A 26,170-nucleotide genomic window follows, 5' to 3' on the forward strand; every position below is an offset into this window, starting at 1 on the left:
TAGATTATATATAATCTTATACAAATATAAGATATAATTTATAATATTTAATTCATAATATTTTATTGTAATAATATTTACACTACCGTTCAAAAGTTTGGGGTCACCCAAACAATTTTGTGACCCCAAACTTTTGAACGGTAGTGTATATGAAGCATAAAATTGAACGTTGCAGTGCTTGGTAGGTCAAGCAGAATGTTTTTTTGTTTGGGGAGGGAGGAGTCATTTGGAGATGTCGTCACTTGTTATCAAAAGCCTATTTCACACAGAGACCCTGCAAAATTGCTTCGACGGAGGCTCAAGTGTTTTGCTCTTTCTGCTTTTTACTATTCACACAGGGTACTGCAATATTTTGGGTATACTGTAAATGTGAGTCGTTGCACTTTGGCCATAAAACTAACCATGCTCGGTAATTAAAATTGTTACCTATGGCAGAATGCGGTTTTTCCTGTATCGCTTTGTTTTGAGTCTTGCTCACTTTGTGTCAGTGATGACCAAGCTGATGATGATAGCTTTTACCACACCGTGTCATCCCCACTCAGAGTTGCTATTGTGAGCTCTACCCAGCTGAGGGCCTGCTGGTCTTTACCCGGATCCTGTTACAAGGCTGGGCACACACAAGCTGAGCCGTATTTAGCAGCAGTCTACTGGGGCGAGCTGCAAGCTGACACTGCCGGGAACCCATACGCGGCCATTTAGCATCATTGGTACACTTTGGAAATGGTCAATCCCCATCCTGAGATGGGGGAGGGTTTGGATTTTCCTGGGAGTCAAATCAAATTGTAACAAGGTCCCACAGGGAACATATTAAGGATAGGAAGGCCGTAAACAAAAACAGTGCAGCTCCAAAAAACGATGCTCTTATACAAGGCCATTTTCAAATCATATTTTACAAATATAAATATGAATCACCAATAAGGCAGGATCCAAAATGAGAGCCACAATATGCGCGTTGCCGCCACCACAGCGGGAACATTTGGTGACGGCTACAAAAGCACTAAAAATAACCACAGACAGTCGCTAAGAAGAAGAAAAGAAGACAGCACGTCCCTCCCTCCGCTTGTCTGTCTGTGATTGACTCGGAGATCTGCCTTGTCGCACAAAGCGTCGTCCTGACAAGCGACCAATCTAATCAGTGTGAATGACGGCGGGGTGGACGCATGCTAATTAGTGGCGGCAAGGACACGGTCGTTCTTCTAAGTGTCCATGTGTTTGTCTTTGATTGTGATTGAATATGCGATTATTATTTTCCCAAACTTCCACTGCTTTGAGACACTGAGCAGCATAAAAAAAAAGAGCAGACAGCTAAATGTGTCAATGCGCCTCCATCGAGCGGTCGAGTGGCGTGTGAGTCACGTACGAGCGGCGACCGCTCTCAGGCGGGGTGGCGCGAGGTCGCCGGCGGGCCGCCCACACGTTTGGGCGTGAGACAATAAGCCGCATTTTGTTTTTCAGGGGAGAAAAAAAAAAAAGCAGGCATAACAGCGAAGGCGGCGAGATGCAGCCGCCTCTGATTACACGCCGCCCGCGGAGCGTGACTGCACCCCGTCGGGGAGCGAAGCTGTCGGCTGCCATGTTGCTTTGAGGCAATTTGGCTTCAGAAATCAACATACAAACAGGAGAATTAAATGAAGACGGATGAACACTATCTCTCTCTCTCGCTCGCCATCCTCCCCCGCACACAGAGCGAAGATACATTGCTACTATTGATCAGCGATATTGATTTTCCTCATCGCAAGGCAGCATTCTTAAAGCTGATTTGATTCAGCTCTGCAGTGCAGTGCGGGGGGCATTAAAAGAAATTGCAAGCAATTTAGTGGGCTATGAATAAAGAAAGCAAAAATTTCCCAAAAATGTCAAAATAAGGCGTCCAATATTAGCAACATTTAAATTGCGTATGATTTTAGTTGATCTATTTTTATCTATTTTTTGGGGGACAGTTTTTCGAGTTAAGTGCAGTAACAATGTTACACTAAAGCAGTATAGTCCATTTCTTATGTATAATATATATTTCTATTATTGTTTAAAATAAATACATTTATATAATTTTACAATTTATACATTGTAAATAAAATTAAATAAATTAAAATTTATAATAATTTTACCCCATATTTATTTTGACAGAATTATATATTTTTCATTATTGTATTACAATTTAGTTATATTAATTTAGTCTAATAATTTGGTCTAAATACATCAAATGTGGACATTTTTTCTTTAGTAATTCTGATATCGGCTGGCTAACTATTTTTCCCTCCTCCCTTTCCTTGCCGGCCTCACTCATCACAACCTCAGACAGCTCGTCTCCATCCACCGCTAATGTATTTCTGAGAGGTCGGCCATCTTAGCTGTCACGTGACACCTTTAGAATTCTTCACTCAAAGTGTCTGCGGTCTTTTTTTGGTCTGTTACAATCAATACTGTACATCAGTTGGGCTCACCTTTGGTGTTTTGGTGCATTTTCCATTGCGGGCATCTTTGATGTACGCGATATCCAGTAAGTCAGTCTCCTGCAGGGAAAGAGAACATCGCAGCGGTTAGGAGTGAATGGAATGCATCATAACGTGCCCCCTCCACCATCTTGTATTGGATGGTACCTAATATTGTGGCTGGTGAGTGAATATTGATTGCACACACGCGCGCAATCCCTTTATCGGGATGGATTATCGCTGCGAGTGCGAGGCGGGGCGCAAGGTGGAAAGGGAGGAGGCAAGGTGCGTCATCTCGCTATCGACTCGGCGGAAAATTACAACTGGGCTTTATTCTCCATTCTTATCTGCAAATCCATACTCGACTGCTTTCTCCACCGCCCAGACGTTTTTTTTTTCTACTCCCAGATTCACTGGAATTGTCCTTTTAAATGATTGTCTTTCTCAGAGTACTGGCGCCATTTTTTTGTTCGACTTAATGTGTGCCACGGGGTGCTTCCGGAACCTCCCGCTGTTTCACCGAGCCCCACGTGCGGCACCCCAACCACCCCCGCGGCGGAGTGACTTCAAAGAACGGCGTTTTCAGCGTAGGCACTAACCTTTGACTCAGACATTGGTTCTGGGCAAAGTGAGACGATTTAATTGATGCTCTCTGCTTGTTCTTGTCTTTCACGAGAAAACAGCAAAAGGCTTTTATTTGCTTTTCTATGGAGAGCGGCGGCGGGGGACGTGGTGCTAAGTGGCTCTTAGATTATAGGACTTCTGGTGCGGTGATCAAAGTGTCTCAATTTATCAATTCACTTATTTTTTTTGTCAAACAAATATCGTTGACGATGGCCAGCGATGAATCAAACAAACCGACCAATGCGGAGTTCAGAATTCGGCCTGATGAAATTCCAATAATCGAATAATCTTTTTTTTTTTTAAATATATTTTGAGTATTTTGCAATGGCAGTAACTGGTCAAAGAATGTCTGACTGTTATAAAATACATCTTTGCCTCGTCTGAGAAAGAAAGAGGTTGAGTCAAAGACCATTAGCATACGCAGCACGTCTGGGAAACGAGTAACAGCACCAGCGGGGGAGAAACTAGAGAAATTAATGAGCGTGCTTAACCTGCGACGGCAATATCGTCTGTGTGTGGATCCTCCTGATGTATCTGCAACATGCTGCCTTTTCTTAATGGAATTTTTGCGCTTTGTGGAATTCATCATGGATGTATCACTATTTGCATTTGCTCGGGAAAATAATAGAAGCGGCAGCGGGCCTGTAAAATGGCACTTGACAGTCGGAAAACAGGTGGCGCTTGAACGGCGAGTCACATCCACTCAACTCGTCTGTCGTGTGTTGGCTTGGTGAACAACAACAGGGAGTTCGTGTGTCGAGTGGCTGCGCAGGGAGCAGACACGCGGGAGGCGAGCGCTCGACTCCGCCGGAACGCCTTTGCGAAACTCACAAAGACGACAGATTTGGACTTTAGATCCACAGGGTGAATTATTTATGAGACTCAAGTGGCGAGTGATGGCTGAGGGGGGAAAAGAAATGAGGTGAGATGGAAGACCTTTGAGATAAAACTGCTGCATACGGAGCTAATGATCTTTGTCATATTTCACCCACGGCCTCCTCTCGATGACTTCCCTTTTGGCATTCACTCCGAAGAGCGGGATGATGGATGCTGGCAACATAGAGAAGCTTGGCACGTCTTTTAATGACAACAGTTGAAATGGTTCGGGTTTTTTCTTGTGATGCCGCAGGGTAAACACGGTGCTCCTGCGGCCCAATCAAACGAGCACCCATGCAACAGACACACTCGGGCTCCCACGCTTGACGGATGGAGTGCGCCGAGGGAGCATGCAAGGCAGGAGAGTACACTCCTGTTTGACAGATAGCGGAGCAGTGCGGGATGACATAGGGGGGCGGCGAGGGGGGGGGGGGGAGCTAACGTCGCCCGTCCATCAAGCCACCTCGTTCCGCATCGTCCCTCACCGGTCGCTGACGTCTCACCTGTCCTCTGGGTGGACAGCTGCCTCTTTCAGGTTCATCCTCAGCCTGCCTTTTCTCACATCTTGTCATGTCAGCTCTGCATCGCAGGTATACAAAAACAACACCACCCCACTTCCCCATCTTATTTCCTCGCCGCTTTTGGTGCCACCTGTGCTCTCGAGGGTCTGCTCTTCCATCTGTCTGAGCCTCCTTCAGGGCCTCCTCCTCACGTTTGACGCAATGGAACATCCATGAGATCGCATCTCCAAGTCCTTGCAAATGCAAATGTGGACACTGGTGGAAGAAAACTAGACGAGGAGACTTCTGGGGTGAATCGTACCTTGTGGTACACAAATCGAGTTTCTGTTTCAGATGATCTCTTAACCTCAAAGCTTCTTGTTTGACACGTCTTGTATCTTCGGATTGCTTAAAGATATTTCTTATCTAGTCCCCGTGCAGCTTTTTCTACATCACGAGCGCTCGTGCAAGAACTCTACACTGAGGATCCTTTGAGGATCAAAGGCAGCGGCAACAAGCGAAGACCGTCGCTTCGTCACCTCGCTAGCTCGGGCGCCACCGCAAACGGCATCCGGGGTGTCTTTTGATATCAGGACAAAGCGAAGCGGGCGGTGAAGAGAAATCCATTCATCGTTTGCTCTCTGCGGTGAAATCTATCATGTCTGTGTTAGGTCTTTCCGTTGGCGCATTCCCGATACTCTTACCGGTTAGCATTTTACGTGATATCCTTTCTGACAAGATCGATGGGTTCAAAGATTATCAGTGTAAGAATTTGTGGAGGATTGTTTCTTTGTTTCACACTAAAAGAAGGCAAAAATATCTTTTAACCACCTGACCCACATTTGGACTTGAGCCCTTCTACACACTGGATTCCAATTGGTTCATTCATATCACCTGACTATGATGTCATGAGTTCTCAGGAGTCGGGCATCCACCACAGAGTAGAAACAGTTTCCTTGCCAACGAGGTTTTGGGATTCCATGCTTCCACTCCTTTCCTTTCCTTGAATCTGACACCGCCTTATCAGCGCCGACTGAAATTCAATTGAAGGGGAGTAGCGGGGTGACGCACGACTGACCCACATCGGTGACACACTTGGTTCGCCAAGTGTAACCACCAGGTGACCAAAAGCGACGATGGAAGAGGTAAGCTGAATATCGGGACTCAAAGGCAATGGTGTGCCTAATATTTTGGCCCCGGGAAGGAGCGAAAGATTTGGAAATTATGCGAGTGAACGCAAGCTATGCAGCTTCTTCAACATGCTTGTAAATGATTAAACAAGAAGGGGGGAGGTGGGGGACTCAGCTCTGCGTTATTATGACTACTTACTATCCCACTCACCACTCAACATCCGTCTCCACCCGTCATGATGGATTTAAAGATCTTTTTCTATTTTCCAGTCGCCCACTCGATTTCTCACCGCTCGTTGGTTGACGTGCGTCAGGAAGCAATAGGAAATGGCCGGAACGCAAAAAAAAAAAACCAACTAATTGCTCAAACATCGAAATGGGCCTTGAAGTGGAAGTCACTCGCGTAACTATAAATTAATTCTATAGCTATAGCAACCAACTGACCGACTAACACAGTTTATGAATAAAAGAAGCTTCAATAAACACGATAAAGCGTCTTCATGTTTACCAACGAAAGAAGAGGACAACATCACGCTTTTTTTTCTCCTTTGCAAAGTACCAAAGCCGTCAAACTAACTTCAAAAGACGCTTTCATTCCAAAGGGCTCCCCGAGGGAAGCCAGCACATGGCTGGCAAACGACTTTGTTGCCCAAAAAAAAAAGTCACATGAAGTGGACTGCCATGGCGATCAATTTCAAATGTCAGTTTAGAAGAGTGAGCGCTGTGTAAATGCCGACGTCGGATTGGCCGTGATTAAAACTAATAGAGCAAATCCGCAGCAGAGGGATTTAATGAATCCCTTTAGAGCCGCCAACATAAACAGTTTTTAGAGATCTATGTGATTGCACACAGGCAGAGGTGTTAATCAGGAATGGATAGAAAGGGGATAAGACAAATGAGACGCTTGATGCAGTTGCTCCTCTAAGGCTGAGCCATGAATCCATTTTAGCGATTAATTCCAGTTTATTTTTCTCACAATAATATATATATATATATTTTTTAGCAAGAGTAAGTTGATGGAGCAAGTAGAAGCTAATCGAAAAAGTACCACAGGGAGTCTATCGCGATTTCCAGGAGAGTAAAGCCCATTCCGGACAAGCGCGGCCCACTGAGAGGAGCTAAAAGGTGTTTTGTAATTCTCAGCGGTAACTTGCGGCTCCGTTAGAGCTTCTTCTCACCGCAGGACGGTTGAACCTAAGTGGCACTTCCTCCTTGAATTGTAAAACGATTCTCAATTAGCTGCCACGTGATTAAGTTGCCAGTTTTGACGGCATGAATCAAAACGACCGATCGTCTTTATTTTAATAAGCGGCCCAGAAATGGGCCGGCATCTGCATTATAAATACCTGTGCCCCACGAGACCATGAGACACTTAATCACCCTCTTTACTCTTCTGGCAGATTCTCGCCAGGCAACCAGACGCAGCACTTTGGAACAGAAGAAGAAAAAAAACAAAAAAACAAACAGACGAGAGCGCGGTTCTCAAAAGCAGAAAAAGTCCAAATCGAAATTCAAGAGCAGCTAATCCCTCCCGTTTTTTTTTTTTTTGGTTTTTTTGGAAGGGGCAAAGAAGCTAATCCTGTTTTTCTGCTTAGGACTCGTCTGACACGTCCGCTTAACAAAGCGTCAAGTCAACATTTCATTCTCTCTGAGTGATGAAAGCGGCAAGAAGCAAGCGTCGTCGGAACGCCGGCCCGGCTATCATAACACTTAAGTGGCCGACCGATAAATAACCGATATAAAACGTTACAGTCTCCAGACATATAAGGTCAATATTAATAAAAGCCTGGCCACACAATCGCAAGGCATAAAAATGGAATTAATGTTGGGACGTTACTTTCTGAATATCAACAAGCTCAGGCCTCAGGATCCGTCTGGAGGTAAGCCAGGAAAAGATCTTTTTCTGAGTCCTATTCATGCCTTTGCAGAATAGAAGAAAAGACTCACATAGTAAACGGAACTCAAATGTGTTGCTTAGTGAAAATGGGACTCTCTCACTATTTTCAGTCTCTCTTAGACTGTTGCAAAATGATGGAAAAGGGGGCACCGGCGTGCCAGGCTGTAACTCGTTTGAGGTCACAATTCACTTTCCCTTAGATTGGCTGTGGATTTATGCTGTTGCGCCGCTCTTCTCTCAGAAGTGCTGACGGGGAAAAGGAGGGGGCAACAAGCGTCGGTGATCAAGGAAAATTGCTGCGCTCAGGGGGAACAGCGAATCCTGCAGAGACGGACAGACGGACGGATGCTGAGGAACGTAGTCAGACCTCATTTTGAGTCTTTTGTTTGTCCGATCGAGGGGGAAGGAGCAGCATTCTCAGGGAGATGAGCGGCGGCCGAACGAGAATGTGACATTTGCAAAGGTGGCGTGAGAGCGGTCGCATGGCAACTACAAGCAAAAGGGACGGACGGGGTCGTTTTACGTAGGCCTCTCTCAGTAACGGCAATTATTTTTAAACTCCGAAACAAGCACCTGTTCCGAGCGCTGGTATGCGTTACCACTGTGGTTCCTCTCACCGGACAATTCATGAGGTATATCGGCACACCCGATTTAAGCAAACATCGCTTTTGTTCGTGAGGCATTCCGCAACGAAGTGTTGAGGTCAAACTGTCAGGTAATGTTTTACACAGCATTTGAACTTTTGTGCAAGCGTGAAAATAAAACTGGTTGGGTTGTAGTTTCTCAAGGAATGCCAGGAATGCTTTTACTCTGCAGGCTATCATGCCCGTCCCCCCTGGACGTAGGTGCTGCTGCTCAACAGATGTGCGGCGAGAACACGCGACGGCTCTATAAACACGAGGCGACGTTCGCGGAACCGCGTGGCCGCTTGCGCATGTCCTAATAGAGCCTTGCTGGGGCTCCACTCGTTACCAGTAATACCAGTTTTAAGGAGTGGTGTCAGAGCCAGGAGGAAGTGAAGTGGAGACCACACACAAAGATGCTAACAGCAGAAACGTAGCATTAGCAAAGAAAATAAATCTTGCTGTGTATTTAGAAATACAATTAAAGAGAAATAATGCGCAATGAAAAAGCCCTGTTAAAATACTGCAAAAAAAATCCACTAAAAGTGATTTGTTTTGTTTCCGCAAACCTCGTTGTGTACACTCCAAGTGACCTTTAGCGCATGTAGCATGTGTAAACAGAGCGGAAAGCCCCTCAGGTGGTGTTTGTTGAAGGATGTTCTTTCTTCACCGTCTACATCTAAAGTTACCTGCCGCCGATTGTCCCAGACTACTTTCGCACGGCGTGCTAATACAAATTAGCGTTGGGGGAAGGTTCAGTCGCGTCAGCAGATCTCCAGATGCGGGCCAACATAAAATCAATGAAGGCCATTTAATAGACACGCACGCACGAATAGAAACGGCGAGTCTGGGTGAGTTTACAGACTGCTAACAAAACAGAGCGAGTTCCGAGACTTGGAGAAAAACAATAGGAAATGTTTAAATCTCACGGGTGTCAAGTTAATGCCTGAATCATGATTTCAATGTCACCGAGTCTCCATCTTAGTCAGGACGTTAGCTCCCTCGGGAATCGGGTGTTAATACTTTTAACTGGCAACCTTTCCTGCACACGTTTTCTTTGCTTTGGGGATTATGTTGCCATTGTGTTTGTACTTTAGTTCGATCGCACCGCAAGTAGTAAGACGCTCACCTTGTTCTGGTCGGTCCAGTAGAGGAAGTAGCCTTTGGGGTCGACGGTTACCGTCACGGTGGTCACGGTGGTGGAGTCCTACAAAAAAAGACGAAAGAATTGTTTAACTTTCCAAGAAATGAAAGGGGTGCACCTGCGTAACATTTCCAGATGAAGGATTTCAAAGAGTAAATAAGAAAAAGCCCTGACGACCACTAGAGGTCCCCCAAGAGCAACTAATTGACTTTAAATTTTATTATTGGCAGAAATTGAGAGCCCCAAAATTGAATTTGCTTCGGGTCCCGTGGAGACGTATCGTGCGTGCCTGCTCGCCTTATTATTTTTTTTCCGCACCTCAGTTGACTCCAAGCCTTGTGCAAACACACACCTCTGACCCTCAGGCCTGCTGGATATTATTGGACGCATTTATATAAAGAGACACGGAGCACAAGTTCACCTGAGCGCTACATCTTTGAGTTGAGCGAGGGCAATGCTGCATTTGAGGGCAAATGTTCAACGGGGGTTCTAATGAGGTCTCTATCATGACATTTGCCATAATGCTAATTGCCGGCATCTGCTGTGTGTTGTATTGGATCGAGACCCCATCTGGTGCAGGCGGGGATACTATCAAAGGCTCTGACATTAAAAGGGTCAAAAGACGCGATATTCTATTAGCTTTCCAGTTTAAATCTCAAGAAGACGACATGGCGGAGTTGCGGCGCTATGGCAACCCACCGTTTGCCGATCCTGATCCGGTAACGCCGGGGACGTGGGGAAGCATGCTAATAGTAAGTCGATTAGGATTTGCTGGATGGTGCGTGCAAATAGGTTCATGGGTAGATCGCATAAGGCGGCTGATGGATTTCTTTATAAAAATGCATTTCTCAAATAATAATGAATATTTTTTCATTAAATTTAATGGTATTTATATAAATAATAATATATGTAACGCCTTAGGAGGTAATTCTAGCTGGCCATACAAAAGACATATTCCACCACGTTAATGGGATTTCTACATCTCCCATTGAGCCTGATGACATCTTTTATTCGACAGCATTAGAGCAGGCAGCACGACAGCTTTTTACGGACAAAAAAAAAAAAGAAAATGTGTTGACAGTGACCCAACATGATCCGCATGCCAACATCTGTCACTTATCTTTAAGACGACTCATTTTGGATGCCTGCCTGTGCTCCACTCTTACTTAAAGATTCACTGCTGCTCGATGGCTGAATGAAATGAATCAAGCGTCAAAAGGCCCTAACGCACAGAACTGTGGAAATATCGGAGAACAATGGCAAACAAATTGTGTGCGGTAAGGGAATAAATTTGCATAATCAACTCATTTTCTTCTGTGTAAAGAGGAAGGAGGTTCACGAAAAAATCTTTTGTTTTAAGGAGATATGACTTCTATTCATTGAGACTACAGTAAAAACTCAACACAATTGCAAATGATCTTTCCCCATTGAAATGAATGGAAATGCCGATAATTCGTTCCAGCATACCAAAAAAATTATAAAAAAATGTTGCAGATCTTCAAATACCCCCCCCCCCCAAAAAAACAACAACAACAACAACATAAATTTCTCAATCCACTGCTGTGTATGAGGAATACCGGAATAAAACTGACCCTACAGGATTAGCTGCAATTACCGGCTTGTACAATTTCCTGTTAAGAGATGTTCAAAGGTTTCATCTGAAACCACAATAGCACCAAATTTGATTTTCATCTCCAGAGCTTTAGCATTCTCTCCGTCTGTCTGTCTGTCTGTCCATTTGTCTGTGGGTTCTTTCCATCCAGCCTCACAGCAGGAGGAAAGAGGAAGGAAGACGTGCATGGGAAATTAAACAAGAGAAAGTATCTGAGCTCATCTTTCCCAGAGTGTTATATTTTTACAGGGAAAAGAACGAGGCGGGCATTTTGTTCTGGAGAAAGGCCCACAACCACAAACGGTCAGTACACAAACATGGACGGGTTAGGGGGAAAACACCTCGTGGACTTCTCGAAACACACCATTCATGAGAGTCCGAGCCAAAATAATCCTAAAATTAGGTGGCTCGTTTGTCCCATGCTGGGAAATACACCGTCATTATTTTTCAGAAGAATGTGCATGGTCACATTTAATGAACTAAATAGGTCAAACGCAACCTACAAACTGACTGGAGAAAACAAAACATTTGCTGTACTGTAAATAACAAGCATTCAAATGAACTACTAGGGGCTATAAAACAACAGCTCATTGATTTAGGGTCCTGGAATGACATCACAGTGCATGAGTCACCTTAGTGGATGGACTGAAAATTGTGTATTATATTTAAATGTTGTATACGATACATCCTTGGGTTTGAACGAGGTACCATTGAAATAAAAATAAAAATTCAACAAATAATTGTGAGACGAGAAACAAAAAAAAGATATTTCATTGAGTAGTATAAGCAACTGGGCAAGATGCAGCAGCAGCAGCAGCAGCAGCCAAGCGCGGGATATGGCTATTTGCTGGAACTACTCAACTGTGGATATATTTGACATGCCACTCAGATGGCAGCGTGCAATCAATTTTAATCAAGGTCATTTGTCTGAAGCACAACACAGGCAACGATAACAAAGGGGGGGGGGAGCTCGGAGTGGAAGGGGTGTGGGGGTTAAGATGATGATGATGATAATTATGATTATGATTAGTCAACTCAAGTCATGTAACAGAAATTAATTCAAGTTTAATTTCAATAACACCCTCACGCACGCGTGCGCCTACGATACGAGAAGGTGTGTAAACAAAGCATGTGAGCGCGCGAGGCACTGTCACATCCATCCATCCATCCACTCGAGCACAATGTGTCATCATAACTATGCAATCAGCACAGCGAAAACAAATCACTGCATGCGCACACATAAGAAGAATACAATCTCTGCTGGTGACTCACATCATCCCATTTCATGAATTTGTTGCCCCGTCTGAGGCTCTCGGGCACGGACACCGGCTTGAGCTGCAGCGCGTGGACTCCTGGCTGAGCCCCTGCCATCTAGTCCACCACGCGTGAGAAGAGGGGAAAAAAAACAAAAGTCAGCAGCCTGTCTACTCCTCGTTCCTTTAGAGACCCCCACGCCCCCCTCCCCCCTACTAAATGACAGGCTTCCTTATTGTTATATATATTTTTTTCCCCGACAGAGCCTCCCAGCACGGTCGCTGTCAGTGCGCCTCGCAGCCCTGCATCGACGGCGGCAGCGTGTCCTGGGTTTCTGTGTGTGCGTGTGAGGGGGCGGGTGAGTGGATGTGAGCCAGCTTCACAGACTGAATGACTGATTTGGAAAGACTGGAGGAGCCATGAAAAGACAGAGAGAAAGAGAGAGAGAGAATAACCATGAGAAAGAGAGGGAGAGGATTGAAGGCAATTTGGCGCCCCCGTGTGGCTGAGGTAATAAGAATCCACAATTAATGGTGCCTTGCGATCCAAGTTTAATTTGTTTCGTGAGCACACTTGTCGTAATACTCGTACAGGAGCTCAAATCATCTTTCACCATTGAAATGAATGGAGGTGCTTTTAATCTGTTCCAGCCACCCACCAAAAATATCATTGTATAATATTTACTTACAAAAAAAGTATTTTTTTGCTAATCCTGCCGGAAGTGACAGATTACCAATGAATAAACTCCAGTAAACAAGTGTTGGACTTGGATTTTCTCCCTGACTACACTTGAATAACTTGAAATAAGTTTAAAGTGTGCCTGAAGGTCTTTAACTTTTCTGCTTAAATTAAACATGGCTCGCCATCGTTGCGGCCCTCGGGATATTCTCCGTCATTTCCCAAAAAAAGAGATGAGTCGGCAGGGACTTGGACGATTTGTCAAAATCTTTACAGACAGGTTTCAAGGTTGGTTCCTGATGGAGTGTGACAGTATTTAGAAAATGGGCTTCGTATTCAAAGAGCCTTTGAATGACTCACACGCTTATTAAAGTTGAAATTACACCGAGCAGAGGACACGGTGCTGTTTTTACACCCCGAATGAGTCACGCTTGGTCTTAAGTCTTTCATGTCCGTCACGCCCATCGGGCTCTGGAAGCGTCACGAAATGAACGCAGTGCTTCCCCAGCGTGATGCCAATCTGCAGACTGGCCTCCATCCGTCTGTCTGAGGTAGTCGGGTTGGTCTCGATGGAGTCTGAGGCGCAGATGTTAAGCAGGCTAGTCTTCTTTCATTTGTGCTTTCCATGCAAGCTGGTAGCGAGGGAGGATGCGGCGGCGGCGGTCGGCCGTGACTCAGCCTGTTGGCAGATTCCGTGGCTTGGCAGAGGAGTCCCAACTCTGATATCTGACTGACGGGTAAAGACTTCCTCATCTCCCCGAGGAGAAACCTCTCTGGCTTTTCGCTGATTCACTCACAGCAACTTGACAGTCGCCCAGGAAAACAAACATTTTACATCATCGCACATTGTGTTGCAACAACACAGTCTCGTCCGCAAATGTTTATTTTGGTGTAAAATTGAACAAAAATACTTGATAGTTTGTTTTCGACGGTGCAGTCCCGATTGTTTGCTAATGCTAATGCTACCTGGTATTGGCCATACTTTTTAGGTGTCAGTACCCATTCCAGCGTTCGATACTTAAGGCAAAGAAAATGATTTATTGATTAAATCCTCAGCAATAGATGGTGCTGTACAGCAGCAGTCTGACACTGGTAAATCATCCGCATCAGAAAAATGTTTTATTACCGTTTTTTTCCATGTATAATGCGCCCCCATGTATAATACGCACCCTAAAAATGGCATGTCGATGCTGGAAAAAAGCCTGTACCCATGTATAATACGCACCCAAATGTTGACTCCTACTTAAGTCCGTAAACGTAAAATTATTTCAGAAAAAAAATCATCTTTGGGAACAACCGGATGTTATTCTGCCGGTCAGTATCACTGCGCATGCGCTAGCAAACTCGATAGCGAAGAAATGTTTCGGATTTGTGTAGGGTACATTGTGACAACAAACGAGCAGGTGATCGAGCAAGCGTCTGATACGAGAGCATTGTGTTTGTATGGTGCGTGTTTGAAGTGAACAGCAGGGAAGAAACCGCATCTAACCGCATCTGTAATGGCGGGCTCCGTATCATATTCGGGAAGAAAAATAATAATAATATTTTTATTGTATAATGCGCACTCCAGATTTTAGGACAATAAATTAGTTAAATTTTGCGCATTATACATGGGAAAAAACGGTAATCATATCGGTACTCGTAAGGACTCATATAAGTTCTAACTTCAGAGCGTGAAATCAATTAGAACTTGTGCCAAATGTCCAGTGTTACTTTTATTGTTAATTATTACCAAGTTGGCCCGAATATAAGACGACCCCCTCTTTTTCAAGACTCAAGTTTGAAAAAAGACTTTTTGAACACCAAATTGAATTTTTATACAGAAAATAATGACAGTACATCTGAAACAAATGATTATAACAATATATTCGAGAGAAAAAGCATGTTATTTTGCCTCATTCAAATCATGCATAAACTGTCTTAATATCTGAACATTTAAATATGTAAACTAAAATGCAATCACATTTGCAAATGAATGGCTTCTGGTTTTTTGAAATGTAAATAAACCTACTGTTTCCCCATTTTCTGTTATCGCTACTCTTATTTAATTCTCTTTTCTGTCTTACCGCTATTTCTTTATTTTTCTTCTTCGCGCTACCGCTATTTTTATTTTTATTCTTCGTGACAGGGGTTCGCTTTGGCCTGGGGAGTTAAGTTCAGCATTTGCGTTAAAGATATCTGGCGCCATCTAGGGTTGTGAATGGGTATAATGTCTGGACCCCGAATGTAAGACGACCCCCGCTTTCTTATTTCAATACAAAAAACACCGTCTTATATTCAGGCCAATACGGTATTCCGCTTCACAAGAAGTCAAGACCGGTTCAGAAGGCAGCAGAAAAAAAAGCAAATCTCATCTAACTAATGTATGAACCTCAGGGAAGGACAAGAGGTCTCTGCCAGTTTAACTGGCTGCTATGTCCCCTGTGTGAACCCCAAATGAATCAGTGCCAGCATGTGGAGTACAGTGCACCAGCGCTACCACATGGACGACTGCCGTCAGTGCAAGTGTAGTAATGCTCTCCATCGGCAACACTAAACACTTCTTTATTGAGATTGTTTTTTTTAACCTATTTATTACTAACAAGTGCAATTAATGGATGCATGGAAGCAATGCAGTGAATTTTTTTAAATAATAAAAAAGTTGAAAATAACATGGATGATTTTATGGTACTGGATAGTTAGTTTTCAGAATATTAAAATTATTATTATTTTTATTATTAATTATAATTCTGCTCTAAATTAGTATGTTACTTCTGCATTTATTTGGGGGGTGGCGGGGTTGGGGGGTATCCAAGGAAGTTATGTGGCAGTGTAGCAGCAGATGGCGCCGTGGTGCAACATGAAACTACCCGAGCTGGTGAGACTGCTTATAATTAGAAAGCAGGATGCAAAGTGAGCGAATTCCACGTGTGGGAATGTAATATATTATAATATATTAATATAGTCAGAAAACAAAGTTATGACGGTCACATAAGTCACAAATGGCTGCTTTTCTTTTTTCTTTACAGTTTTTTGGTAATATCATTGCCCCTCAGTTTTCTTATTTGAAACTAATTTGCAGAACCCCAAACTACAGCTCATGGACCCAGTTTGAGAACACACAAACGCACACACACATACACACACAGACACGGTAGCACAAACACAACAGTTGGTAATGTCAACAATCAGCTAAGTATTGGCGACTATCGAATTTCCCGACCTGCGCGACGTCAAACGAGCGGGACCACACAGAGGCCTTTTCACGCTCAAGCAGGAAGTCAAAGACATCACTCATGAGCGGCAGCTGGGCGGCCGCTTTTCGCTCGTCTGTCACAAAGAAGTCATTACGACGCACGTCAAAGCGCAAAAACAGGGGGGAAAAGAAAATACGGTAGACGAGTCGCCGGGACGTGTAATGGTGTCTTTTTACACTCACGCCGGACAAATTACATGCTACTCACGTCGTGCTAGGCTAAGGCTGGATGCAAACATCCTGTCCTGACCCCTGTAAAAAAAAAAAAAGGGGATACTTACAAAGGGGAATGGGGACCCTGAAGCAAATATCAAAAACTCACCTTAAATGTTTTAAAACTAAATACTGTTTTTTTCCGTGTATAATGCGGCCCCATGTATAATACGCACCCTAAAAATGGCATGTTGATGCTGGAAAAAAGCCTGTACCCATGTATAATACGCACCCAGGTTTTGACTCCTACTTAAGTCCGTGAACGTAAAATTATTTCAGAAAAAAGATCATCTTTGGGAACAACCGGATGTTCTGCCGGTCAGTATCACTGCGCATGCGCTAGCATACTCAATAGCGAAGAAATGTTTCAGATTTGTGTAGGGTACATTGTGACAGCAAACGAGCAGGTGATCTAGCAAGCGTCTGATACGAGAGCATTGTGTCCGTATGGAGTGTGTTTGAAGTGAACAGCAGAGAAGAAAGCACATCTGTAATGGCGGCCTCCGTATGATATCCGGATTTAAAAAAAAAAAAAAAATAATTGAGAATTTTTTTTTTTTTTTTTTGTACCCATGTATAATGCGCACCCCAGATTTTAGGACAATAAATTAGCTAAATTTTGCGCATTATACATGGAAAAAAACGGTATATCATATTGATCAGACTTTGGTAGATGTGCACAAAGGTTCTTTTGTCCAAGGATTGCGGCGCTGGCACAATTCTAAAAAGGGTGTATAAAAAAAAAATCAAAAAAGATCCTGTCTGCTGTGATAGCAATCTTAGGCTAAATCCCTTCTCTCAATCCCTACACGCCGGCGCAATACGAAGCTCAGCCCGGGCTAAGATGCTGATCTAAGGTCGGTTTTGTGCCCCGCAAATGGTTTTCAAATGAGGATTAAGACGGGGAGGTAAACTGCTTTGCGTCCTGCGCCTTGGGCCAGGTGCGGAGTTAGGGATCAGGAGGGTCCCCCCCTCCCCTTCCCAAAATCCTTTTAAAGAAAGAAAATGTTGATGTTTACATCTTGGCCGTGACCCTCTCTTGGCCTCGCCGCTGAAGCATTCCTGTCATAGCTGCGACACATCTCGCTAAGCTTTAGGGACACCAGAGGGACAGTGAAAACAACGCTTAATCACAGCCAAGGGGCATCTGGGTGATAACAAAGCAACCCCTTAACCCCTTTGTGTTGCGTGAACGTGTGTGTTCTTAAATGTGCGGTGGCATGGAAGTTGCACTTAGGGATTAACTGCTCTTTTTTTTTTTAGAGTCAATGGTGTGTTCATGCAGGGTCACAAAATCTATTATTTACAAATTGGAGCATCATCGTACCTATATATTAGGATGTCACTATATATAAACAGGGGCGCCTGGCCACTAGAGGGCACCCAGGCATCACTCAAAACAACAAATAAGTATCATAAAAATGATTATTTTTAAAAATACAAAATATATATTTGTACAAAATGCTTGGGATGATCAATTCTGCGAAAAATGTATGAAAACCATTAGAGTATGGTTTTCTCTTGGTGGACAATAAAGGTGAAAATGTCTTAAGGAATGCTGCTCATAATTAAGCACGAAGCCCCAATAAGATGGTCCATGCTAAATTGCCAAGATTTTTTTTTTTTTTGCCAACACGGTGAACAAGGTGTCACTGTAAAACCGTACATTTCATAACATCAGCCTAACGAACATCAGCGCCGGGCGAGTGCTCGTCGGGTTGGTTGCGGACCGCTGAGCTCAAGGAGGGGAGGGGTCAACGCGGGTCAAGCGAGTCCAGCTAAACAAACAAATGCTATCAAAGAGGAAATTTCTTGGCCGATCTGCAAGTTTTTCCTCTCTTTGCAGCTTTGCAGATGTACATTGACCAGATGCTCCCGTGGGACGAGGCACGAGCTCTGGCTGTCAGTTAGCCACACTGTGGACTATTTAGTAAGGATTGCATTGTATTAAACGCCGGGACACAACATTAGGCACACCTGCACAAGTCGTGGCGTATCAGTGTCAATGTCCCCCCCCCTTATGTATCTGACGTCTATAGCATAGGGTTCCATTTCTTCTGCAAACATGCACATAGGCGCAGCACATGTGCACAGCGAGGGGCGGCACAATAGCTCGTGGAGTTGCTAGGCGCCGCGGTAACTTACGACGCGGATAGGGTTGCAAGCTTAGCACCGCCTCAGGTGATGCTGTTTTAGTTTTTAACGGATGTGCACTACTCTAAAAACAGAAAGTGGACTAAACGCAAGGATGTAATAATAATAACTGTAGCTAGACAGTGTGCCCAAGTTGTATTATTGTATAACCAATATAATATTTTGCTAATATTTGGCACAGACCACAACTATGTCTGAATCATGTTCCTCAATTGTCATTTTATTCGAGGTAGCAGTGCGTGGGTCAGAATGACTTTTTGGCAGCCAGACAAACTGCCATTGTTGACCTTATTATCGGAACGAGATTGTTATTTCGGCGCGGGAACATTTACAGTATCATAAACCGTGCCCGGTGGTTCGCACTGCGGTTGTCGACGACCGTGCAATTCTAGTTACACTAGGCCCACACTCGGCATTTGGTGGACGCCGACATGGGGTTGTACGTATGCGAGCAGGGTGAGTTGCTTCCATCTGCCCCGTCCGCTTAAATTAGCAGGGCCTCGCATCCAGCAGCATCTGGTTCCAATATGGAGCCCGGCGGAAGGGTGGGTGCCTGGCTATGCGGCGGAAAATACAGCCTACTGTACCTTTAAATAGCCTCGAGGAGGCGGTTGGGGACGGATGCCGTGCCCGAGCACCCAATCCCATCCCGAGCTGCTTTTGAATTTGGCCTAACGCTTCTTCCCCACCCACCCTTTGGAAGAGGAGCGATGTACAATTAGGCAGGAATGCTTGCAATGCTGTTTTCCGGACTTTGTTTCGGCAAATGGACTGGTCGCATTTGGGAGAATTTCCTCCTTGGGTGGTTGATAGCAATATTCTATGGCACAAAAACGTGAAGGTCCCTCCTCTTCTGTTCGCCATCATTCAGAGGCTTCATCGACATCTATGCATCTAGCTATATGACAGAATCGTCATTTCTGCAACTTCCTATGAACCCAAGTCAAAATGGAGCCTGCATAAAAACGTGTATCAAAAAAAAATCTGCAAGACGGACATGCTTTAGGAATCTGACTTGTTTCCACAAGGGAGGAGGAAAAAAAACTCCAGCCAGAAACACGCAGCAATCAGATAAGCGCCATGACAAAGCGAGGAGAATCGATGACAAACTTTTGACAGCTTTGGCTAACGTCTTCAGATAAAATGTAGATTGCAGCGGGCCTTTCACACACACTGCTCGGAAGATACTTAAATAATATGTTCAACTAAGAGCATAAATATAAAAGTTTTTATTCTTTACGATATTATAGTTCTTGTTTGGTGAGCCGGAACATTTATTTGTTTAACACACGAGACGATTCTGGTCTGGACTTGTGGGGCCTTCATGAAGAACAGGGACTCTAAAGCCAGTTGAAAGGAGTCTCTGAAATGATGATTACTCTCAATTATGATCACAAGACCTTCATGTCCATCCGTCAAATTTCTACTGCGCTTATCCTGTTCAGGGTCACGGAGAGTTGGAAGCCTAACCAAACTGAAAGCCAAACAACACCGCGGACTGGAGGCCTGTCAATCACAAGACACGTCGAAAGACAGAGAACCATTCACTCGGCAACTATTATTGTTTTTCTTCTCTTGTTTTGACATTTCGAGCTCATGAAAGCGACAGCGCGGCATCGGCGAGCGACCGTCACCCGCCGCCCGCCCTGGACGGCCACACGGACAACTAACTACCAGGTCATTTCATTAAGTTGTGACTTCCTGTCTTTCCCTTCCTTACATGGCGAGTTCACAGGTCAAGAGGATCTGTCAGCGGTGACAGAGGGGATTATGGGTGTAGACATTCCATTGGCAGTCATTACTAGCCTCAGTCAGCACACAGAACCCCCCCCTCCCCCCGACCACCTCCCCCCTCCGCCCCTTTTACCCTTATCCTCTGTCTTTCTGTTTCTTCTCTCTCTTGTCCTCTGACAGGCTAAGAAGCAATTAGTGTCACATTAGGCATATCTGGGGAATTATTCTTTTTGGTGGCCAAGCCGCTACTGGTAGTTCTACTCGGCCATCATGAAGCAGACATTTTTGTTTTTTTATACTGTCGATCTATGGCGTGTCAAACTCGATGTCCGTGGACCAGATCTGGACCCGCCACGATTTATGTGGCCCATAAAATATTGCCATAATTTATCCTTGAACTCTGTTGCCAAATTTAGGGGCGATATGATGGGGCAGATATGACACAAAAAAACCACTGTACCAAACCAAAGTTCTTGATGGAAGGGCTCACTCGCTTAAACACTTCATAACGGCACGTCTTTGTCAGCAGTGGAAGGTTTACAGTTGACATTCCTCCCGCAGCCAAACACAACCGCTAAAAAGTGGAAAAGGGAAAAATGAGCTGCGAGCAGCAAAGTGAGGTTTTTTGACCCCTTCGTCCGAACCTCAGCCCAGCAGGATTCCTCGCATTCCAGCCCGCGCCGGATCCGCCAAAGCTGGTCGGAGTCCCGAGCGGGCCCCGCTGGGCTAAGGCGCACCGCAGGCCCCTATCCTCTCCCCCCTCCTGGCTTTTCTCCCTTGGGGGCGAAGCTTCCTGAGAACAGGACTCACAGGTACTCACTTCCCCTCCCCATCGTGTCGCGAGGGAAAGCAACAGACGAATCCAGAACAATTTTCTTAACCCGCGGCGCGGCTGTAACGGGATAGTGGAAGTCGACGTGACGGCGGAACGAACGCTGGAGCTCTTTGACAGTAATGCAAGGGACATTTGTTTAGCTAACCTTACGGGTCACGCTGCAGTTTAGCGCAGAATGAATGACTTCATTTTGGGGGTTTAAATTAAAGGGTTCCTCCTCTCTTGAACTTAAAACAGATTTGCACAAGCGCTGGAATGAACAATGTACTCCCTCAATGCTCCGAGGGCTTGCTCTGTAAAACGCGAGGAATTACAGTGTCGGCTGGTAATGAAGAACAATGCAAACGATCACGCAACGATCAAGATCATGCTTCATACATACACATCATAAAAAAAAATCTTTCATTCGTGCTGACACGGTGTCAGTTACTTCTGCAGTTATTGGGCCACGCCATATTTGAGGGAAATTGCTACCTTATGCGTCTTTAAAAAAAAAAAACGATGGCTTTTGAATGGAACCTTTTAAAAAAAAAAAAAAAGGGGGGGGGTAGTGTTTCATTTAGAGGTCGTGGTCATTTTGGCAATGTGATTTTTACCACCAGGGAGCCTTGGAAGCTTTGACGCTCACACATGGCATCAAGGCTCACTGTGGTGTGAAACAGAGCTCGCCGGGGAGATGCCTGGACACCATGAGGACGCAAATTAGAGCCCATCTGCATTATACTTCCACCAGCCCGCCAAATGAGGGAGAATTGATTAAAGGCCCCCTTTTTCAAACGGGCTTCCTTTTCAGAGCTATTATTTCCCAATAACCAGAAGGGAGGAGCAGATTGAGATCAGTCGTCTGATCTGTTGTTTCACCTCTCTCCTTCTTATTGCTGTGATTGTTCGAATCCCACAAAAGAGCTCACCCCATTTTTCCCGTCAGTCGTCGGTTTGTAATACCGCCGAGTGTAATCCAAGATCACCGCAGGTGAAATGAGTCGCTGTGTCCAACGGTCCCAAACAAATGAGGCATGTCACAAAAGAGCTCGTAACTCTGCCGCCGTGGAAAAATACTTTGATGCGACGAACAGAATTGACTTTTGAGAACTTCAAAACCATCTCGGGGTTCTTCGTCCCCGCAAACTGATCGATTCTACGGTGTGGGAATTAGGACATTTTATCCCATGAAGAGAACAAGGATCTGTGTAAAATAAATAATAATAATCATGAGCCGACTTGGATCTATCAAAAGACATCCGGGATGGCAAATGGGTAAAATTTAGTCTGGGAAAAGCCACAAGAGACAGGAAGAAGATGAAAACCCTTTTGAGTGTCAGCAGTCTTCCACGAGCCTCTAATCAGACCACACCATCTCCCTTCAACTTCAGACATTCCGGTAAGCACCTGCTTATATCTCGCCTCTGGATCTGCGTGGCAAAATACCACCCCATTTTTTTTTTTGGTGTGTTTGTGGCGCTTGCTACCTCTGGACAGTTTCTTCTGTAGTTATGCATCACATCTATAAAAAAAAAAAAAAAAAAAAGATGAAGAGCTACCGGAGATAAAAAGCTGACTGTCAAAAGTGGATAAAGAAGACAAGAGGAGGCCTTCAAGTGCAGAAATGTGCAAACAAAAGTTACATTCATCTAGGTGGTCCCAGACGCCCTATCCAAACAAAGGTGTCACATCTTAAAAACAAAGCCCAGATATGCTCCTATCTGCCGGCTTTAATGATTAATCTGATCCAGGCAAACTATTCATGTGTCGACGCCGATGCGCGAGGAAGTCTTTTGACTTGACGTGACGACAAGTAAGAACAAGAAACTGTTGTGTCTCACAGCCAGCCCCGGGGGCTTTGTAGTTTGTTCCGAAACTTCGAGCAGACCCCAAAGTTTACGCCGAAGCCAGATCGGATCAAGGTCGCGTTGTGGTCATAGCGCGCCTACCGGATCAAGACTACCTGAAGTTTAAATCAACCCACCCAGGAAGCCAGCTTTGAAAAGAGACAAGATTGACCAAAAAAAAAAAAGCATCAAGAAATGGCGACCAACTGATTATAAACCCCGTTGAGTGCAAAATGTGACTTCTCTGCCCAAAACGTTGACTTCGGTGTGAATACGGCGTGTCAAAAAAAAAAAAAAAACACGCAGGCGAGTTCGAAAAACCGCAGACGAACCAACGAAACAAAGCTGGCTTTTGTGCCTCGGTTCTGGGAGGCCGCTCGCGCTTGTCTCGTACATGCGAAATTAATTAGGAGGAAATACTAAAACACTCGGCTGGAAATTGCTTTCCACCATATGTTGCGCATATGAGGATCAATTTCGTACGCTCGGGCGAAGCGGAATGACTCTATAACTCGCCGGGGCTCTTTGATGAAAGCCAATCTGCCACTCAAGGCACATAAAAAGAAGTCCGGGTTCTACGCTACTGTTTGTTCCCCTTTATGGAGCCTTAGGTAATATGATTACTTAACCAGGTTAAGAAAATAGAATGTTTCATTCTTGGTTAAAAAATTCGACATGGTGACAAGAGGCCCAGTGTTCAAGCACGAGAAGAACGAGAAGTCTCTCCTCACTCTGAATATGAAGCAACTGTATCATATATAGATAAATCACCGGAACGGATTAATAGGATTTCAATTCATTCCAGTGGGGAAAACGTATTTGATTTGAGTACGTTCAGTTATGAGCGTGGTCACGGAGTCAAATAAAGTCAAGGTAGCACTGTGTGTGTGATTTTGCTGACTTTTGGATCAAGACCAGTCTATGGACTTGTTACATAGACATATACAAAAACACAGCGCAGTGCGGGCAGAGCGAAAATTGGCAGATCTCGTTTCCTGCCTTCCGTTTACATACATGGCTGCACAATGTCAAGGATGTGTCGGGGCTTAGTCGACCAGAGTCAGACAGTTTGAACTGCTTCTCGCTCTGCTCGCATTTGTCCAATCTTAGTCATGTGATTTTATCGAAAGGGACGCGACGCACATTAATCCCCCAACCTGGGAAGATTTAATTGCTATTTCCTCGTGGTTGCGATGAGATGGAGCAGAGTCTCGACCGCCTGGCTTCTTTGGCCATAGATTTTACCCTCAGAGCCATCTGGAGTCCATTTTTTTTTGTATCACAAACACCAAATGACACATCATGGTAATCTAGCGTGCGCATTACAGACGTGATTAATCTCGTTTGATTTCCTTTTCAATCCTTTACCTGATTGTACTTCACTCTGCTGTACGGAAAACGGATAAACAGAGGAAACTGCCAATTAGATGGCATTCCAGAAGAGATTGTGTGTGGAAGAGGGGTTACTGTATACAGAAGAGTTAGTTTAGTACGATAAATATTTACACAAAGTGCCACGAATAGAGACAAACTTTACCGGGAAATACGCTAGATAGCGAGTGGGGGGGGGGATGTCACTGCCTGAAGAATAAAAAAAAAATCACACAAGGACTTCCCACATTTAAACGACCCGCTTGACGGCAATTTACAAATGCAGATGAGGCGAGCTGGGCGGGGATACAAATAGTTGCATCAGACCGGCCCGAAAAAGTTAAAGATACATACGGCGTGCCCAGGGAGTGGATGTCAGTTAAATGTTTAGACAGCTGCGTGGAGGATTATTATTATCGTCAAACCGCGTTGCTATAATGTCATTCAGCGGATGCCGGAGCACAATCAGGTCCTCCCTGTAGTCGACGAGTCTTCTTTTCCCGCCCCCATCCGACTGCTACTTCCCTTCCTCCTGCATGCTCGACGAATGAAGCAAGACGGCGGCGGGTTAATAAAATGTGACAAGAGAATTGCGGAGTTCGGCGCTAACTTGGGCCGTGTGAAGGCCGCCAGGTTTGCGGGGAGCCAAGTACAGCCAACCACAAGTGCTAAAAGTGGACCCCGAAATAAATATATGAAGTCAAAGTGTTTGTAGGTTACAACACTGACTGACTGAAGATGTTTATGGAATCGGAAAATAATCAACTTGTTTAGCGTCATTGGTCTTCTTTAACCTCAAACTATATCGACAATCTGACCTTCCTAAATTTGATATGAGATTCTGGGCCAGTTTGAGATTGCAGACGTATTGATAAAATTTGCTCCATCAGAATCTAATCTCGTCCAGCGATGTTTTTTTTTTGTTTGTTTTTTAAACAAAAAGACCAAACTATGTCACTAACTTGCACGCTACACAGACACTGTAACGTCGCTTACTCGCCAAGTACTTCCCTTCGTCGGCCCCGTAAACAGCTGCTAGGACCGCAAAATTTTTACGCCGGCTGTTTACGCAAAGCCCAAGCTTCTAATCACGAAGACGTATAATTGAGTGACGCGTGGTCTCTTTATGAGTGGAGCTGCATTCAAGAGGGCACATCCCTGTACTTATGTCTCTCTCTCTAAAATGGAGGTGACTGTTTCTCGTTCCCATTGCATGTTATCAAGAAGGTCGGTCTTATTGCGTTATCGCAATTGTTTTTACATCATCAAGTGAAACAACCAAAGAAAATCCAAGTACAACTGTCGCCATTCGAAAATGTTTTATTAGCTGTATGGACCAATGTTAGTCCAGGGACAAGACGGGATTCAAACCCAGAACTCCTTCTCGATGAGCATGCTTTCAATTAGTCTATCGTGATGTCCTGTTTGACGTCTGAGGCAGATTTTTATTCTATTTTCTTTTTTTTTTTACTCCTTTTGGGGGAGTTCGACTTTGGAGGTTGCACTGCATGCTTTATAATTACAGGCCAAGTGTGGAGATTAAGAGTGTCATGGAAAAGAAGCCGCAAACAAATAAACAGCTCGCTAAATTACGCCGCGTTTGTAGCGCGCGACCCACGTCAGCGCGTTCCTTGGCGCACGCTTTTTTGGAGCCTCGCTCGCCTGTGATCTGCGAGGGGGCCGTATAATCTGGAGATGGACTCGTTGCTCAAATTAGTGGGTTAGAGAAGCGTGCCACATGTTCGGTATCCATAAATATTGACTCTGGCTTTTTTTCTTGCCGGCAGTGTCTGACCCTAGTGGCTTTTCCATTTCGGGACCAAACCTATATGGAATCGGTCCCATTTCCACCCACCAACCTCCCATTCGCACCGCACGCACGTGCTCGGCATAGCCGGCCAGGCGTGCTTCTCCTGTCAAACATGTGGCGGCTTACACTTTGAATTGTTTTCCCCAATCCCTAAAAAAAGAAGGCCATCAAATTAGAGAAGTCGCAAATGCAAAGCGAGATCTGCTTAGCTTGATCTCATAG

At 44.7% G+C, this 26,170-nt stretch overlaps 1 protein-coding gene and 1 long non-coding RNA gene across 7 annotated transcripts in view; one reads left to right on the forward strand and one right to left on the reverse strand.

The window, feature by feature from the left end:
• plcb1l (phospholipase C beta 1-like) overlaps nt 1–12,488 on the reverse strand; it is a 35,600-nt gene extending 23,112 nt beyond the window's left edge. Inside the window, exons 1-3 of one of the 6 annotated variants that reach the window (XR_009711359.1) lie at nt 12,108–12,488; nt 9,209–9,286; nt 2,442–2,510 (exon numbers count right to left, since the gene is read on the reverse strand). Coding sequence is in view for 1 of the 6 variants with exons in the window: in XM_061270022.1 (XP_061126006.1) it covers nt 2,442–2,510; nt 9,209–9,286; nt 12,108–12,206 (246 nt within the window). In the remaining 5 variants the exon portion in view is untranslated. Of the gene's footprint in view, nt 1–2,441; nt 2,511–3,761; nt 4,175–5,323; nt 5,738–5,770; nt 6,877–6,905; nt 7,099–9,208; nt 9,287–12,107 lie in introns of those variants that run through there. The other 5 variants (XM_061270022.1, XM_061270024.1, XM_061270025.1 and 2 more) reach the window with 5 other exon arrangements.
• Nucleotides 7,180–8,239, forward strand: LOC133146359 (uncharacterized). Its single transcript, XR_009711360.1, has 2 exons — nt 7,180–7,439; nt 7,657–8,239. It is a non-coding gene; the product is annotated as an uncharacterized LOC133146359 (long non-coding RNA).
• Nucleotides 12,489–26,170: the final 13,682 nt, after the last annotated feature.

This window comes from Syngnathus typhle, linkage group LG22, assembly GCF_033458585.1.
Source record: "Syngnathus typhle isolate RoL2023-S1 ecotype Sweden linkage group LG22, RoL_Styp_1.0, whole genome shotgun sequence".
Lineage (NCBI taxonomy): Eukaryota > Metazoa > Chordata > Actinopteri > Syngnathiformes > Syngnathidae > Syngnathus > Syngnathus typhle.